At 48.5% G+C, this 16,073-nt stretch overlaps 3 protein-coding genes across 5 annotated transcripts; 1 reads left to right on the forward strand and 2 right to left on the reverse strand.

Annotated features, from left to right (window-relative positions):
* Positions 1 to 115: 115 nt before the first annotated feature.
* Positions 116 to 7,648, reverse strand: LOC105187882 (carboxylesterase 1C). 2 transcript variants are annotated; one of them, XM_011148992.3, is made up of 5 exons: positions 7,417 to 7,648; positions 6,540 to 6,813; positions 3,328 to 3,434; positions 2,057 to 2,558; positions 116 to 1,610 (listed from the first exon to the last, which is right to left on the reverse strand). In XM_011148992.3, the coding sequence occupies exons 1-5, from the start codon at positions 7,573 to 7,575 to the stop codon at positions 775 to 777; spliced, it is 1,878 nt and encodes a 625-aa protein (XP_011147294.1). In that variant the 5' UTR covers positions 7,576 to 7,648; the 3' UTR covers positions 116 to 774. The 2 variants fall into 2 exon arrangements, with proteins under 2 accessions (XP_011147294.1, XP_019699063.1); XM_019843504.2 differs by having other exon boundaries at positions 2,057 to 2,561.
* A 2,104-nt stretch (positions 7,649 to 9,752) lies between these two features.
* LOC105187879 (uncharacterized) lies at positions 9,753 to 11,375 on the reverse strand. 2 transcript variants are annotated; one of them, XM_011148989.2, is made up of 3 exons: positions 10,878 to 11,375; positions 10,352 to 10,631; positions 9,753 to 10,105 (listed from the first exon to the last, which is right to left on the reverse strand). In XM_011148989.2, exons 2-3 carry the CDS (start codon positions 10,580 to 10,582, stop codon positions 10,025 to 10,027), a joined length of 312 nt encoding a protein of 103 aa, XP_011147291.1. In that variant the 5' UTR covers positions 10,583 to 10,631; positions 10,878 to 11,375; the 3' UTR covers positions 9,753 to 10,024. The 2 variants fall into 2 exon arrangements, with proteins under 2 accessions (XP_011147291.1, XP_011147290.1); XM_011148988.2 differs by lacking the exon at positions 10,878 to 11,375 and having other exon boundaries at positions 10,352 to 10,869.
* A 1,298-nt stretch (positions 11,376 to 12,673) lies between these two features.
* Positions 12,674 to 16,062, forward strand: LOC112589677 (uncharacterized). The gene is made up of 2 exons (XM_025303913.1): positions 12,674 to 14,474; positions 14,549 to 16,062. The coding sequence occupies exon 1, from the start codon at positions 12,915 to 12,917 to the stop codon at positions 14,187 to 14,189; it is 1,275 nt and encodes a 424-aa protein (XP_025159698.1). The 5' UTR covers positions 12,674 to 12,914; the 3' UTR covers positions 14,190 to 14,474; positions 14,549 to 16,062.
* The last annotated feature ends 11 nt before the right edge of the window (positions 16,063 to 16,073 follow it).

Consider the following 16,073-nt stretch of genomic DNA (forward strand, 5'->3'; position numbering starts at 1 on the left):
TATTCATAAGTTATCAAGCTGTTTGTTTCTCAAACAAAGTATGTTTTTCTATATCTCTCCGTATTAAAGCAAATAATAAAAAAGATCAGTGAATGTTAAGGCCCAAGTTTCCTACTTTTGTAAGCCGACCCATGAATACACACACACACACACACACACACACTCTTTCTCTCTCTCTCTCTCTCTTAATCACTCTCTCTCTCTTTGTCTAATTCCGCGCCCCTCTCTGTCTCGTAATTCTTGGGTCTCCTCCGCAACTCTTATAATCCGCACCTCGAGCATATAATATGTAAGAAAATAAGAACGGAATAAAATAACTTTGTGATATACGCCGTTTAATTGAGATATCAAATACGAGTGTAGGAAAATTCCGCGCGACTGTTACATTACGATGAAACTGTGCACGAGCGCGAGAGAAATCTCGATCGAATGAATGCGTGCGCGGCATCGCTCGCGCGATGCCTCGGCTTATCACGGACAGCAGGACCTCCGGTCGCGCGCGACCGAACGCGATATGTTTCTGCGTATCAGCAGGCATCAGCGAGGCGGCGTTCGATCGCGTCCAGAAGAAAATAAAGAGAGTGAGAGAAGAGATGAGATTATAAAAGAATTGAAAAGAACCCGACGATGATGACGACGACGCCGCCGCCGCCGCTGCCGCCTCTGCCTCTCATTTTCCTTCGACAAGTTTTGGTTCTATTAAAAAAATACAACAAAGAGTGCAACAACACGTATGTAATTCAGTATTCGCATTATCACGCCGCGAAACTACGGCTAAAACCGAAAACGTAACGCTACCGTGGCGACCACACCGCCGAGGCACACCACGACCCCGTGAGAGAAGATCCTACACTTGGCCGCCTTGCTGGTGACATTGCAGCAATGGCTCGTCGCTTCCTCGAGGATCTGCGGGTAGTACTCGTTCCAGAAGGCGAACGCCCTGTAGTCCACTTGGTCCGGCCGGTTCATGTCGATGTTCTTGTCGATCAGCAGGATCCCCGGATTGTCCTCCGTGAAGGGCTCCCACTTGATCTGGTTGTTGAACGACGGGTCGTCGCTCTTGGCGAAGTTCGTCAGCATCGACATTATCGTGTCGGACATCTTCTTGTCGGCAAAGTTCCACTGCGTCGTGCCGCCCATCAAATGCGGCAGACCCCAGACGAACGGCAGCTCGAACATGTGCGGCACACCCACCCATTCCGGCACGTCCTTCGTCACCGATTGCGTCCGCGGCCGATAATCGAATCGGTAGACGAAGGCGGAGACCTTGTGCTTCGCCATCTTGCCGGCCAGCAACGTCAGACCTGCCGCGTAATTCTTCTCCATTTGCAGGTCCAGGTATCTGTCGCGAAGTATCGTCGTGTTGGTCGTCGGTGGGTACGGCTTGTAGAAGAACAGCACCGTGTTCGCCACCAGCTCAGGCTTCACCTCGCAGGTGCTGTTGTCGTCCGGGGCCGGCACCGCCGACGAAAACTCGTCCGTGATCATCGTGTTGAAACTCTCCGGGGAGAGCTTACCCTCCGAGTTTGGCCCACCGTTAGCCTCTATATAAGCCAGAGCTTGCTCGTTGTTGGTGTAGCCGACAATCAGCGGCACCGCGTTGAAGTCCCCTGGTGAAACGTCACGAGAGAATTAGCGAGATCCTTCCGTCCGATAAGCGGCGCTCGAAAGGACAACGAAGGTCCACGAAGCAACATTTCTCTACGACGACGTGTAATCTAATTGAAACTAAACACACATTTTCGCGGCCGACACGTATCCGAGAGAACAGCCTCGAGATATTGTAGAACGTTCTCGTCCTTTTTTTATCTTTCAGCGTGTACATTTCTCTCTCTCTCTCTCTCTCTCTCTCTCTCTCTCTCTCTCTCTCTCTCTCTCTCTCTCTCTCTCTCTCTCTCTCTCTCTCTCTCTCGGTATCTAACTAAAATAAAACACATTTTCGGAGAACTCGGGTACGTCTGGCGGATATCCGTCTATCTTTTAGCGTGTACTTGGGTCGTCCCTCGGACACCTGTCTTATCTCGGACACTTGTCGCGAGCGCTCCGCGGGAATTACCGCTGTCCAAGATGTCCTTGGGGTGCAACGCGAGGAAAGGCACCGTGGAGTTGTTCATCTCGGCGTCGACGATCGGACCCCACGTCTCGATGTCGGACGTCTGTTGGACCAGCACCTCGACTTTCACCCGGCGCAGACACTCCATCAGCGCGCTGGTCGGCCGCCTGAAGCAGCTGAACTTGTCGGCGACCACGTCAACGACCCCGAGCTCGGTCTCCGGCGAGCCGACGGAGCTCACCGCGTCACCGCTCATGGCGATCGCCTTGGAGAACTTGCCGCGGCTCAACGGGCTCAGTATGTGCAAGCCGACGCTGATCGCGCCAGAGCTGTGGCCGTAGATGACGATGTTGTCCGGCGAGCCGTTGAAGTACTTGATGTTGCGCTTGATCCAGTCGAGGGCGGCGATTTGGTCGAACATGCCGTAATTGCCGGGCGCCTCGGTGTCGGTCGTCGTGAAGAATCCCAGGATGTTTAATCGATACGCCACCGTCACCACTAGCACCTGCTGGTCGCGCAAGAGGGTCGTTCTCGTTAATCTCCCGTAATTCGACTTACCTTTTTAGCGTGCGCGCGATTGAATCGCCCAGCCGACCGGCCGGCGATTACGTCGCCGTCAGCACGGAAAGAAAGGGGGAGAGAGAGGGAGAGTTTCAAGATTTACTTTCGTTTCGTGTGCCACACACACCGGCGATCAATCCGCCGCCGCCGCCGCCGCCGCCACCACCGTGAGGTTTGCTTCCCGAGCCGCGAACGATACCGCCTTGTATATCCGTAACCGCGTTGAGCGCCCGCAAGAGCCAACCGAAAGCCTCATCAATGATGTATTCGCGCGGGCGAGTATCGCGCAAAGCGCGATATCGAGTCTTCGCCGAGGAGTGACGGCACGAGCGAGATGAGCGATGAAAGCTTCCTTTCGATTTTCTGTCCGCTACGTCGAACGCCGCTGATTGACCTCTTAAAACTCTTAATATACCAAAGGAAGTCTAATTTCTGCGCTGCATTGTTGTCATTATAACACCCCAATTTGTCATTGACAATGTCGTCAAAGTCCCGAAAAGCATCATTCGAGCATCCACAACCACAACCCCTTGGCTTGGTTGACCAACAACAACAACAACAACAAGTTGATTGAAGACCCTTGGTATATTAAGGGTTAGAAGTTTGGTATCCAAGTGTCACGCGTTCCAATCGTGCCAATACGTCCGGTTGATTGTCCGCGATTTCTCGCATTCGCATGCAGCAGGTATCATCTAATCTATGTTACATCGAACCTTTTGCTTGCTAACGAACATGGAGGCGTCCCAGATTGCAGGGGTGCCGGTGTTGAAGTCGCCGCCGTGGAACCAGACCATCACCGGCCATCGTTCGTCCGCACGGCCTGCGCACATGAATCATTCGTTGATTAACGTAGCCGATTGACTCCGAGGAGGAATGTTAAACGACGCGGGCTTATGCGGGCAAGCCGCTAGCACGTTAGCCGAGTGTCAGTGTCAGCTGGTTGGCAAAAGGGCTCGACAGAGCCCGCCGAGCCTGTCTCAGCGACTCAACAATCCGTCTCCTCCTCTCTGACGAGACCTGCGCGCGCCTCCTCCAATTATATCGAATTCTGGTTGTATTTTCATGCATGTCACCAGACCGAATTTTCCCACACGACTCTGCCTCCTACTTCTCTAATTATTCCCTCTGATGTAACGTCCTCTCTACTTTATGGCCGACTGTGTGCGACCGACGACGCGCGATAACGCAGACGGATCGAAGGGAGATGCTGCGCCATCGCACGTCATCAAGTTAGTCCCAAGGTTATTTACGCATCTCGTTGATTCTCAGCTGATGCTTTCCTATTCGTGTGCGAAGCGGAGAAAAATTCGGATAACGTTGGTTCGCTCGCGCCGAAAATAAGCAAGAAATGTCGCCGGCCTCGCGCGGCGGCGACATGTCATTCTTTTCCACATATTTACCAATATAGCCCAATCCATAACACGTGGAATAGAACGAGCGGAGAGGGACGGAGAGTATTTACATGAGGCACACACATCCGATATTCTATTTCCAGCCTACCGAATCCAGGCTAGCGAGCTCTCCTTGCGATAACGGGGACCGGTACGAGGCTCCCCGTCGCCCCCTGCGGTTTCCTGAACACGACCGTCTTCCTCCGCGCTATTGTCCCGAGTCGAACACCGCGCCGCGTCGTTTCTTAGCCGGCGACCTTGGCACGCTTGCGGCCAAGTATCTCCGCAGGATTTTCCGCACTCGTGCAATAACTGCTTTTCAGGAGTTCAGAGTGCACGGCCCGCCGCTGCGCCGGTGGGGTGTAATCCTGGCACGACCGTAAGGTTAGGTCTCCTCGCAGACGCACAATGACTCATATGATTTTCGCGCCGCCTCCGACGACGACGACGACGACGACGACGACGACGAGGAGAAGGAAAGAAATAAGCGCTGGGAGAACGCGAGCGAGAAGGGAGAGACCGTCTCGCGTGACCGGCTTTCTGGTATCTCGGCATCTCAGATCGGGCCCTGGAAGATCGCGTGCCACCGAGCGCGCCAGTTACTGTTACTACTCTTACTAGCCGCGTGTATATCGACCAACTTGGTCGTCCTCGTCGTCGTCGTCATCGTCGTCGTCGTCGTATGATACGCTGCTTTCGTGCGAGCGCAATCCCGCACGATTCCGCGATCGTCCTCCTTCTTTTTTCCTCTCGAACGAAAGGGAGACGCCGTTTAAACGGTCTCCAGCCGCGATTATAAGTCCTCGGTCTCGCGCCAGGGGCTAAAGTATGCCGTGCAGCGGCCCGCATTCGACCTCATCGTCGCGCACCCCCTTTAACCTTTCGCAGTCGCTCGTACGCGTGTAAATATTCAGTAGAGTCTTAAGACTGCGCCTGTATACTCCCTATTAGTAGCTCATTAAATTTGCATCAGGGCGAGAACGAGTGGAAAAACGGGGCCAATGTATAAATGGCTGATTTCGCTCGCTCGAGGATTTCCTGACCTCGCGCAAGCTCGGGGACATCCGTTCCCATCGACTTTGATGAAAAAACGACATGTTACGACATGTTAGACTCTCGAAGGAAAGAAAGAAAAAAAAAATATATATATATATATATAAATAAAATGTAAATAAATAAATATACATATATATATATATATCATCGAAAAAAAAAAATTCTATGTGTGTGCGCTGAAAGTTGAAACATTTATATTTAATCGGAGACCACAAACTGATAAAAATTTCCCAGAATTAGGTACGTGTCCTGCTGACTGATTGGTACTTTTACGCGCTCAGACGCATCCTTTCATCATAGAGCCTCTTTTTCACTCCTCCTTGTTCACAGGATTCACAGGTGCGATTAGATCGAAATTTGACCGAGCGACCAGCACGAGTAGTAGCCGAGTTAAGTAGGAGAGATGTTAAAAGCGACGGGCAATTGGCGAGAGAAACGTCCGGCTTAATCGCATCGAGCATTAACTGCGGAACGTCCACCCCTCCGTGCTTTTTACGCGGGGCGTGATAAATCTCCGCCCGCGCACGCACGCGGGCGGTTATTAATTTTCTGCTTCGGTCCACCGTTTATCTGATCGCGGGGCGACAGAGCCCCGCGTGAACACGCGCCGCTGTAATCACCCCTTTTTCGCGGACGATAGAAATCGGTCTCCGGGAAGTCGTCGAGAGCGCGAGCGTTATCTGGATATTTCGCCGGCTACGAACTTCGCCGTTGACCGTCGTTTTTCGCGGCGTCGCGTGTTGACGTTTCGCCGAAGATTGGCTGGGGGGAAAGGTGCGCGCGATACGCGTGGGCGACATCGAGGATCGATGTGATCGAAAGCAAGGGTTTCGATCAAGCGAACCACCATGCGCCATCCACCATCGCGCGGTGCCAGGTTGTCCACCGATTATTGCTCACCGAATGAAAAGCGAACACGCTGCGCTCGCTCGGTACTGTTCGAGGACGAGTGAGAGAATAATACCCGAGTCCCTCGATCTTCGGGATTCTTCTCGCGCGAGCAGAAGAGGATCAAGAAGAGATCTTCCTCTCCTCGAGATGAAAACAGATTAAACGGATTCACGACTTGAATCCCGCGTTCCCGTGAAAAGCGGATTTACGAGAATGAGGCTTGGGAAAACAGACTTCCGGCCTGCGACGGCGAAGATATATCAGAAAAGACGAACGGAAAGTCTGAGAGAACGGTCGGAAAGATATCTCGCTGGTTGCTTTCAGACGCGTCCCAACGTTCCCTCGTCGGACGCCGACGAGACGCGCAAAACCGACGTTTTTCTCGAGACCGCTTTCTAATCTCCGTTATCGAAAAATCAGACCCAGCCAGAGACGCCAGCCTTCGTCTTCGTCGGGAAATCGTCTCAATGAGGCGATCGTGTACCGCCTGACTTGTCGGAGCAACCTTGGATGAACCTTCATGAATTTTCGACGCAACCATCGACTGCGTCGTGGACTACTCGCGCGGTTGAAGGGAGCGCACATACCGTCAGGGACGAAGATGTTGAGGAAGAGGCAGTCCTCGCTGACCCCCGGATCGGGTAGATCCGATGGCAGCAATTGCTTGTAGAGCTTCTCGTGCAGCTTCAGCCGGCCCGAGACTTGCTGACACGACGGTGCGAACTGCGACGCGTTCCTCACGTCGCTCCAAGAGGGAAGAGGATTTGTCACCGGTCGCGCGAAGCGCAGATTGCCGACCGGGGGCTGCGCGTAGGGGATGCCGAGGTACTGCATCAGTCTCTGGTTACCACCGAGATTCACCTGCGTTTCGTGAGTGAGCAGAGAGAGCGTGAAATAACGAAACGAGCACTCGCGTAAAATTAATAATCATCGGCCCCGAAGAGGCCGAACGACAACATTAATGTGCCTTAAAGAAAAAGAAAATTAATGACAGCCTTAAGAAAAACACCGTGTCTTTCCTCGGAATTTCGAAAAATAGAAACGGCTAACGTATAAACGAATGCGCCCCCCCTGTCTTTTCTGTTTCCTCCCCTCCCCCCTCCCCCGCCCCCGGCGGGGGATCACACGGACAGAAGCGTTCGGTCGAGCTAATAAAAGCCGACGACCGAGCGAACGACGGAGGGATAACTTTCTGGAGACAAACACGCGCTTGAAACGAAGCTTTCCCTCCGTGCGAAATTAAAGCACAGCGTGCCTCAACGAAAGGGGCCCGAGGCTCGAGAGGTGGGACTGAGGTTCCGCCGGCGAGACTGGGATCGCTCCACTTGGCGGACTCGCGACGAACGTACTACACCCTTCTGCTCAGCAGCTTCTGAGCTGCTGTGCGTGATACGCGAGGAGATACTCGCATAGTCGCGCAGGTCGAGACGAGAACGAACGTGACGTGTCCGGATGTGTGCGCACCTCTTTGCCGAGGACGCTGCCCTGGCCCGGTATCTTAATGGTCGGGTTCTCACGGCTGGTGGCACCCTGTCGCGCATAGTTCCTCTGAGCGCGGCTAACGTGGGTCCTCTGGACGAGCAGCAGGCTCAGCACGAAAAGCAGCCACGTCGCGCGCCTCATCCTGCAGAACGACTGATTCGCCGCCGACGTACGGGGCCTGCTTCACCTTACCCTGCCGCCGCCGCCGCCGCCGCCGCCGCCGCCGCCGCCATCGCAACTACCACCACCGCCGGCACCACCACCAGCAGCAGCAGCAGCAGCAGCAGCAGCGTCGTCGTCGCCTGGGCCACCCTCGGCGCGGCTTCGCCTTCTTCGTTCGCGGTCGACACGGTCAGCCGTGAGGGACCTGCGCTCTTGGATCCTGCGTTCATGCCCGCGATGGAAAAGTCGCGTTTCTTACCCCTCACGCAGGCCACCTGGCTGGATGTGCGTGTGTGTGTGTGTGTGTGACAGCCGAGAAAGGTGGGGTTGGTCATAATTACCCCCACGACGTGGGGTGAATTTCGCGGTGATAAAGCGCCGGCTGCGGACTCGGTTTAAACGCGATATAAGCACTTGTGTTGCAGTAATTATTGTTCAATCGATGAGAAAGTTATACCACCACGGTTCCTCTTACATGTAGTTTCTCTTACATGTAGATTATATGTAGAATGAGAGAGAGAGAGAGAGAGAGAGAGAGAGAGAGAGAGAGAGAGAGGCGTTTATTCCTTCACGAACAAATGTCCTGTGTGATTAAGGGTAAAATATTATTCGATCGCTTCTCTTGCTTTACCTTTCTGCTTTACGACACGCAGAGAGCCGCGTGGCACGATTTCGTGGCACAAGAGGAATGTTTGAGGAAAAAGTGCCGTACGTTCGACTCGGAGGGCAATAAAATCATTTGTCCGCGCGGCTCACACTCGGACACATTCGGCTGCACGATAGAAAAGAAGCAGCATCGATGTCTCCCACACGGGTCGCTCTGAAAGCAGCGAAAGAAAGCAGCGCGGAATTTATCGGTACGGGGAAAACGACGACGGCGGGCGGGCGGATCGATCGACGGAGGCGCATAAAGATGCAATAAGAAAGCGCATCTATATGCGCTGACAACGGACACGGTCTTACCCGCGGTCTTGGCCACGGATCAGGCATTCATTTGCATAAAAGTATTAATCGCCATGCAAATAACTTCTGACGCGTGCAGCTCGCGAGTCGTGTATGTGTGTGTGTGTGTGTGTGTGCCACGTAGAGGCAGAATCGTAGCTTGCTGCCGTAGCGAGCACGGAAATCGTATCGTCACGATTGACCCAATATACTCGGCGAAAAGTAGAATGTCAAATCGCGGATGACACTTTGTCGATAAAATGCACGAAATACTACGACGTTACGCGTCTCCCTCTCTCTCTCTCGTCCTAGCGAAGTGGCCTGGCAAGGTCTGAAAAAGGGGGTAACTTGCAGCGAGAGATTTAGCGCCGCTTCGTTGTTTCTTTTCTGCGACAGCATGCAGAATAGTAGCCCGAGGTCGAAACATCGAAGAAGGAAATCAAACGGGGAATTTTAGCCCGTCAGAGCCCGTTGGGTCCTTCGGCCTTGAGGATCGATACCAAGGGTCTTTCGCCTCGCTCGCCTCGGTCGTAACGCGCGCTATCGTTAAGATGCAATCTTAACGGGCGAGCACCCGGCCTGCGCGACCTTGGACAATTCGCAATTGTCTGGGCGAACTGGGCTCGTTACGGTGACGGCTCTTCAGTTTCGATCGCGGCTTATATGTCGACGACGAGGTGATCAGACGGCATATGTGATAACAATTGTCAACAAATATTTGCCTAATCGTCGTTTCACCTTGCAGATCTCATCGATATCTACAAGATCGCCGAAGAAACGTCGATTCGATGGCTCCTACCGTTTTCGTGGCAATCTCCGCCGGCAATCTATCGCCGGCATTTTGCGGCGAAAACAACCTTCGCACCCTTCGGTCGCTCGCGATATGTTGAAGCGGCTAAAAGTAAAAGAGATTTCGTGTCTTGCAAGCACCTGAACAAAGTCTCGGAAAGTCTCGCTTAAAGCACAAGTTGAAGAAGTCACGTTCATATATTCGCTGTCGGTTACTCGTTACCAGAGAGTGGACACTTCTTCCATGCACGACCTTCGGCCGTGAGTATACATGAGTAAAGCAAAGGGCGCAATCTAGATGGTTCACGCTACTGCCATTATTACCGCATTGGTACGTAAAAGTAGTTACTAATCAGTCAAAAGTAGTAGTATGAGAAGTCGGTAGACGCACGCAAAATCCAACGCTCTGATGGAATTAGCGCGTAATTCCCATTTTGCTGCTTCGACGGACCTCGACACACTGCGATATTTGAGGGAATCGGAAAAACAAACTCGCCCCATAATTTCTCACGTCTCCTTTTATTATAGCCAGCACATATGATTCTCTCAACTTATTTAACAGAGTGCGGACAGTACCGCGTTATTACGGAATGGTATTACGCGAATTGCGAAGATGTGGATCGCTGTTCTAATTTCCGGCTGAAAATACGTTCGTTGGATACTGCTGATGTAGCTATTTATAATGTAGCTTTTTCTGTTATCTACGAGCTAATCCCGCGTTATGCAGCACGCTGTAAATCTTCTCCCTGGGTATTTTGTCCGATTCCCTGTCGAGTACCTGCAACATTATTATTATTATTATCGCAGAAATTGTGGAAAATCCGGCAATGTCAGTTTAGCGAACGCAAGGATAACGCGAAGGATCATCGCGCATGTTGAAGAAGAAATTAATCAACGACACCACAGGACGGTTGACCAAAAAAACAAGGGTTAAAAGTATAAAGTCAACGACGGACAAGAGAACCGGGCGCGGGGGCGGGCTTTCAGTCGGCTTTCAGTTGATGATCGCACAAAGTGCCTGTACCTGCGTCTCTTTATCGATAAACCAGGACTCTTTAGCGAGACCAGCTGCAATGTACGGATCTTTGTAAAAGTCATTTCGCAGTGCGTTAGGCAAGCTATCTTCCAGTGCGGAATTAATTACGACAGCTGGATGGGCGAGCACTGTTCCAGGATGAGCGAAGAAAATCGGCGTAGCCGCGCAAGTCGCCATCGAAGTGAACAGCACGACAACGCTCACGCGGATAGCCGACATTTTGATGTGACCCAGTTGTGACCTCTCTGCAAAATCGCCGCGACGAATCCTTGGCCGGGGCCGGAAAAACGACATTTCTTCCGATTAATCGACCTTGCGTCAAATGCGAATCGTGTGTGGCTGTTTGATTCTCGTGAACTCACGAACGATACAAGCGCGAACAATACAGGTCCTCGCTGCGCGATTCTCTAGCTAGCGACCGAAACTCGAACTCGCGGACTCGAATAACGCGCGAAAGTCGCCCGCGCTGGATAGTCTCTCGCGACTAATTCTCACCTAATTCTCACAGACTCACCTCTCTCGGAGCTGTGCGGAGATTTGCGCTATTTCGACGGCGACGACGCGTTTACCTCCTGCCCGTCTAACCGAGTGCAAGAGCCGTGACGGCTGGTACTTGTATATATACGCGTCGTCCGACCGGTATTCTCACCGGGACGCATGCTAAAATTATATCCGACGCCTCTTATCCTCCATTCGCTAAGCCGGAGGCTCGCTCGCTCGCTCGCTCGCTCGCTCGCTCGGTCTCTCTTTCCCTTGTCCTTACCTTCCGACGAGGCCGCTAATCTCCCGTTCAACTGAGTCAAGGGTGACGATCCTCTGTCGGCTCTCGGCGCCGCTGAATATCGCGAAATGCAACACTCTGCTCTCGGCTGCTCTCGAATTTCGTCCATCTTACGGCCACGCCGCGAGCGTCATTAGCGTTGCACCGCTGAATGCTGAAAGCGTCCTACAAAGGCACACGGAATGTGAATGTCGAACATCGTCGAGCTACGCGCGTAATCGGGAGAGAGTTTTCAAATTGTGATCGGAATCGAATCGTGTTCGGCCGATATATGCTTCTCTCTTTCTCCTTTTCTCTCTCTCTCTCTCTCTCTCTCTCTCTCTCTCTCTCTCTCTCTGGCAAGCGAGTTCAAGCACCTACGCAAATGGCACTTTCAGCACGAAGCATTGCTTTGCGACTTGTGCATTATGCGTATAGCGTTTCGACGTAATGCAGTCAGAACCGGATTTCGTTGATGTGACCAAGAGGTGGCGGTTTTCAGCATTAGATCAAATTGTCACTTATTACCGTTATTGGGTCAACGTGGCGCGTAAACGAGTCCATTTTGCTGAGAAAATGTGAAAACAACGACAAAGTCGAGCGAAGCACATGAATGCGCATGAAGCAGCATTCACGCGCGTGTACTTTCAGTTGACTTTTTAAATAATGTGAATCTCCGATCGAGCAGCTATATATATTTAGCGTGCGTGTGCAGGAGACAAAGCGTACAGTCCGTGTGTGTGTGTGTGTGTGTTTGTTTGTAAATGACTGCACGCCGCTGAAAGAATGCGCAACGTTGACGGTGCGCGCGCGGCGGTGACGGCAATGACGTCACTTTTGCACATTGCAACGTCAAATTTTACACGTTTATGGCGTTCGACGACACGCATCACGTGTAAAAGATTGCTTTTTTCGTCTGGACGAATGAACCCTTCATGTATCCTTGTCCGCGAAACGAGTGAGAGAACGGAGCCATTCGTGTTATATTCGGGTCAATGTTACGACCTTATAAGAAACGAGCAGCTGAGCGGTTACCCTTGTAGGCCTTGTAGCGTAGAAAGGTTTCAGGAAGTTGTTAATGCTCGCTATACGGGGCTGTAATTATAAACTATGGAGCCCGATAAAATCTTAATAAATATTCAAATCGCTTGAAACCACAGATTGCCGTGGTTTCACATCTTCGCGCTTTCTCGGACGATTTGTCAAATCTGCGTTTCATGTTCATCGATCCTCTTGACGATGCCCCCCCCCCCTAACGTGTGCTACGAGAAAACGATCGGATCATGATAGAAAAATGAGTTTTCCTCGGCATTTTGATGCTCGCACTTAAAACCATTTATTGTCTATCACACAAGACTCTTGTATCATTTCTCAAATGATACAATGAAAAATGTTAAATCGTCCATCTCACGCGTTAGGGATTATTCCTTGAGTAGTATAGTAAAATTTATCTCGCGAGTTGGTTGGTATTGGCTGCGTTCAGAAAACACAACGGTTGAGTAATTCGTCAACGTTATTGGTATGAATGTAAGGATCCAACAGTAAGGACCAATAGTTACTAAGCGCTCAGTGAGCGCTTTGTTTTTTGAACGTAATTATCGTATCGTATCGCATTGCATGACACGTCGTTCACAGTTCCGACATAAAGGAGTAAACGTTGTACGCAGTTACAGTTATCGCAGTTTTGTGTTCAAATTATTAGTAATCCTGAATTCTACTTAAAACATTGGCGCTCAAACGTGGAGCTCGAGAAGTGTACAAAAGAATCGACTTGCTTAAACGCTTGAAAGCATGCTGAGACAACATAACCTCAATATGTCGACTCTTCGAAACCTATTGGTAACCCGTGCAAAATTAAAAGGTCAGTTGAGAAGGATTAATAACTTTCTATCAACAGAACAGAATATTACGCAGGCACAAGCAAAAACGCGTGCTGAAAAGATAGATGAAATATGGACAGCATTTAACAATAATCAGACGCAGATAGAAATGCTAAAGGCGGCGGACGAGTCGCAGTTAGAGGAAGTGATAAAGGCTGAAGAAAGTGAAAGGATAACTTTTGAGAAATCATATTATGAGGCATTGGATAAGGTACGAGCAATTTTGACCCCAAACTTTGCGCGAGTGGCAGTGAGTGTACCGCACTTACAAAATAAACACGTGGACGCTAGAACAAATCAAGTCCCAGGTATGCTTGATATTAAATTGCCGACGTTAACATTACCAACATTTAATGGTACGCGTGAACAGTGGATGCCATTCAAAGATTCATTCACATCCATTATACACAAGAATCCTAAGTTAACTGAAATACAAAAACTTCAATATTTGCGGGATGTATTAAAGGATGAAGCCTTACAGGTGATAAATAGCTCGACTACATCTGTGGAGAATTATACAGTAGCATGGGATTTACTCGCGAATCATTATGATAACGAAAGGCTTATCATAAATAGTCATCTGGCACAACTTTTGAATTTTCCGCAGATTGTTAAAGAGAAGCCAGTTTCATTAAAACAGTTTATAATACATATTCGCACTCATCTTAAAGCATTGGAAGATTTAGGATTACCCGTGAATCAATGGAATGCTATTATAATTTCTCTGGCTAAGAGTAAATTGGACTGTCATTTGCAGCATGAATGGGAAGAGGAAGTAAATCAACGGGCACTCGATATGTCTACTACAGAAGAATTTTTAAATTTTCTTAATGAAAGGTATCGTATGTTGGAAGTGCTGGAGAGGAATCAGGATAAATATGATCAAACAATACAGGCATTGGATACAATTACAATCTCTATGGAGGAGATGCGTAAGGATATCAACATTAAGTTGGACACAATAATCCAAATGGTTCAGGAGCAGAGCACAAAACAAAGCGTAGCGGAGTCGAACGTTGCTGCGCTGCAGGAAATAAAAACAAACCAGGAGACACAATCTATAAAGGCGTCTCCTTCATTATTCGGGGTTTCTTCAATAAGCACCATGTCATCATCCGTAGGAAGTACCTTTCCATCGCATAAGGCATCTGTGGTAACCAGTGGTTTTGACAGTAAATGGCCCTAACCTCTGGGGAAATCTCATGAACAGGGGACAGGATTGTAGGATAGGGTTGTACTACATATATGCATAATCAAGACTGCTTAAATTACTACTGTTACTCTTATCTTTGGTGGAATTTGGGAGGTGGCCATAAAATGTGTAAAGCGGTGCTTTTATGCAGTAACCAATGGGCTTACTCTTTGAAAATTGTTATATGTTGGTTGAAATTGAAGCCATATCGAACTCCAGGCCTCAAACACCTAACTCAAGCGACAGGATTTAGCAGTATTGACACCTGCGCATTTCCTGGTAAGAGATAACTTTTACAACTCGCTGAAAGATATTATCTTGAAACTCCAGACAATTGCTTGAATCACTGGCAGCATATTCAGAGGAGTAAACAGGACTTCTGGCATCGTTGACATCAAGAATATTTGCTCAAGCTTCAGCTTCAGGCGTACCGAGCGGACAATTGGAAAGGCAAATCTGCAAGGAGTTTTGGTGCTGCTAAGGAAAAACCACTTATCACCATTTTCCAGTGGGCGTTGGGACGAATAGTGAAAATGAATCCAGGACAGCATAACTCTCGTAGTGACAATTAAATTAAAACCACTCAAGGACTATTTAAAAGATCTGCTCGGATAGTATGTCCTCTATTTATAGATGATAACTTTATCATATCAAAAACCTACTGAATTATTGAAGTATATTAGTATTAACATTTCGTCATATTATTTGTTAACATTTGCTTCTTTTGTTTGAAATTTAATCGGTTATATAAGTTTGTTCGCTATTTTTATTTCTTTTCTTCTTTATGTTGAAAAAAGGTCTTTCAAGGAGGGCAGAATGTTAGAAATTATTCCTTAAGTAGTATAGTAAAATTTATTTCACGATAATTGGTAATGGGAGCGCAGCCCGCCGAGCGAGTTGGTTGCTATTGTATCGTATCGTATCGCATCGCATGGCATGGCATGGCATGGCATGGCATGGCATGGCATCGCAGTTCCGACATGAAGGGATAAAGTTGTAAATAGTTAGAGTTATTGCAGTTTTGCGTTCAAATTATTAGCAACCCTGAGTTCTACTCAACAACAAACAAAATATCACGACTTATCGTTATACTATTATATATATATGTATAATATATCGTTCGCGATAAAAAGAAAAAGATATACATATTGCTTAATTATATATATCGCATCGTATTGTTTTTATTACAGTCGCAACAAAAATATTCACTTGGCCTGTTTATTAGTTACTGCTACTTTTCAATTTACCCGAGATGCATTTGAAAACACGGGAATAAGAGAAAAACTTGCTAGATACTTAAGACGCGATTTTTATCGTATGTTGAAAAAAATCAGTATCTCCAAAGCTGCAAATATCGTCTGGACGCTTCAAGAAAGTGTTTGTCACAAAGATTATATCTTGAAAGGGAATACGCAAACTACGGCCAGCCGACGTTCTCGACCAAGAGTCAAGGTTGATAAAAAATATGTTTAAAATAAGGAAACGAACCACCATATCTTTCTTTTTTTGTTTAAAATTATTTTGTGATGTTTTGAACATATTTAAAACGAGCGTGAAAAAGAACATGTTCTAAATATGTTTTAAACATATATGCATTTGATTTTTAGTATAGTATATATATTTTGAACATTTGATTTTTGATATACTTTAGAATGTGTGTAGGTTGGTCAATGGTTCAATAAGAAAAACTTATTTCTGGGAATTCATAAAAAACGACTTAACATTTTATTTTATTGGAGCAGCGACTATACGTTCCGAACAGCGTTGAAAAAATATTTTCAAGTTATTTCATTTAAATAAACTCTATGAAATATATAATACATAAACAAAATGTGAATTGTTATGAAGTAAATATATATGACACACACACACACATAT

The sequence above is a fragment of the Harpegnathos saltator genome, unplaced genomic scaffold (genome assembly GCF_003227715.2).
Source record: "Harpegnathos saltator strain DR-91 unplaced genomic scaffold, Hsal_v8.6 scaffold58, whole genome shotgun sequence".
NCBI classification, from domain to species: domain Eukaryota; kingdom Metazoa; phylum Arthropoda; class Insecta; order Hymenoptera; family Formicidae; genus Harpegnathos; species Harpegnathos saltator.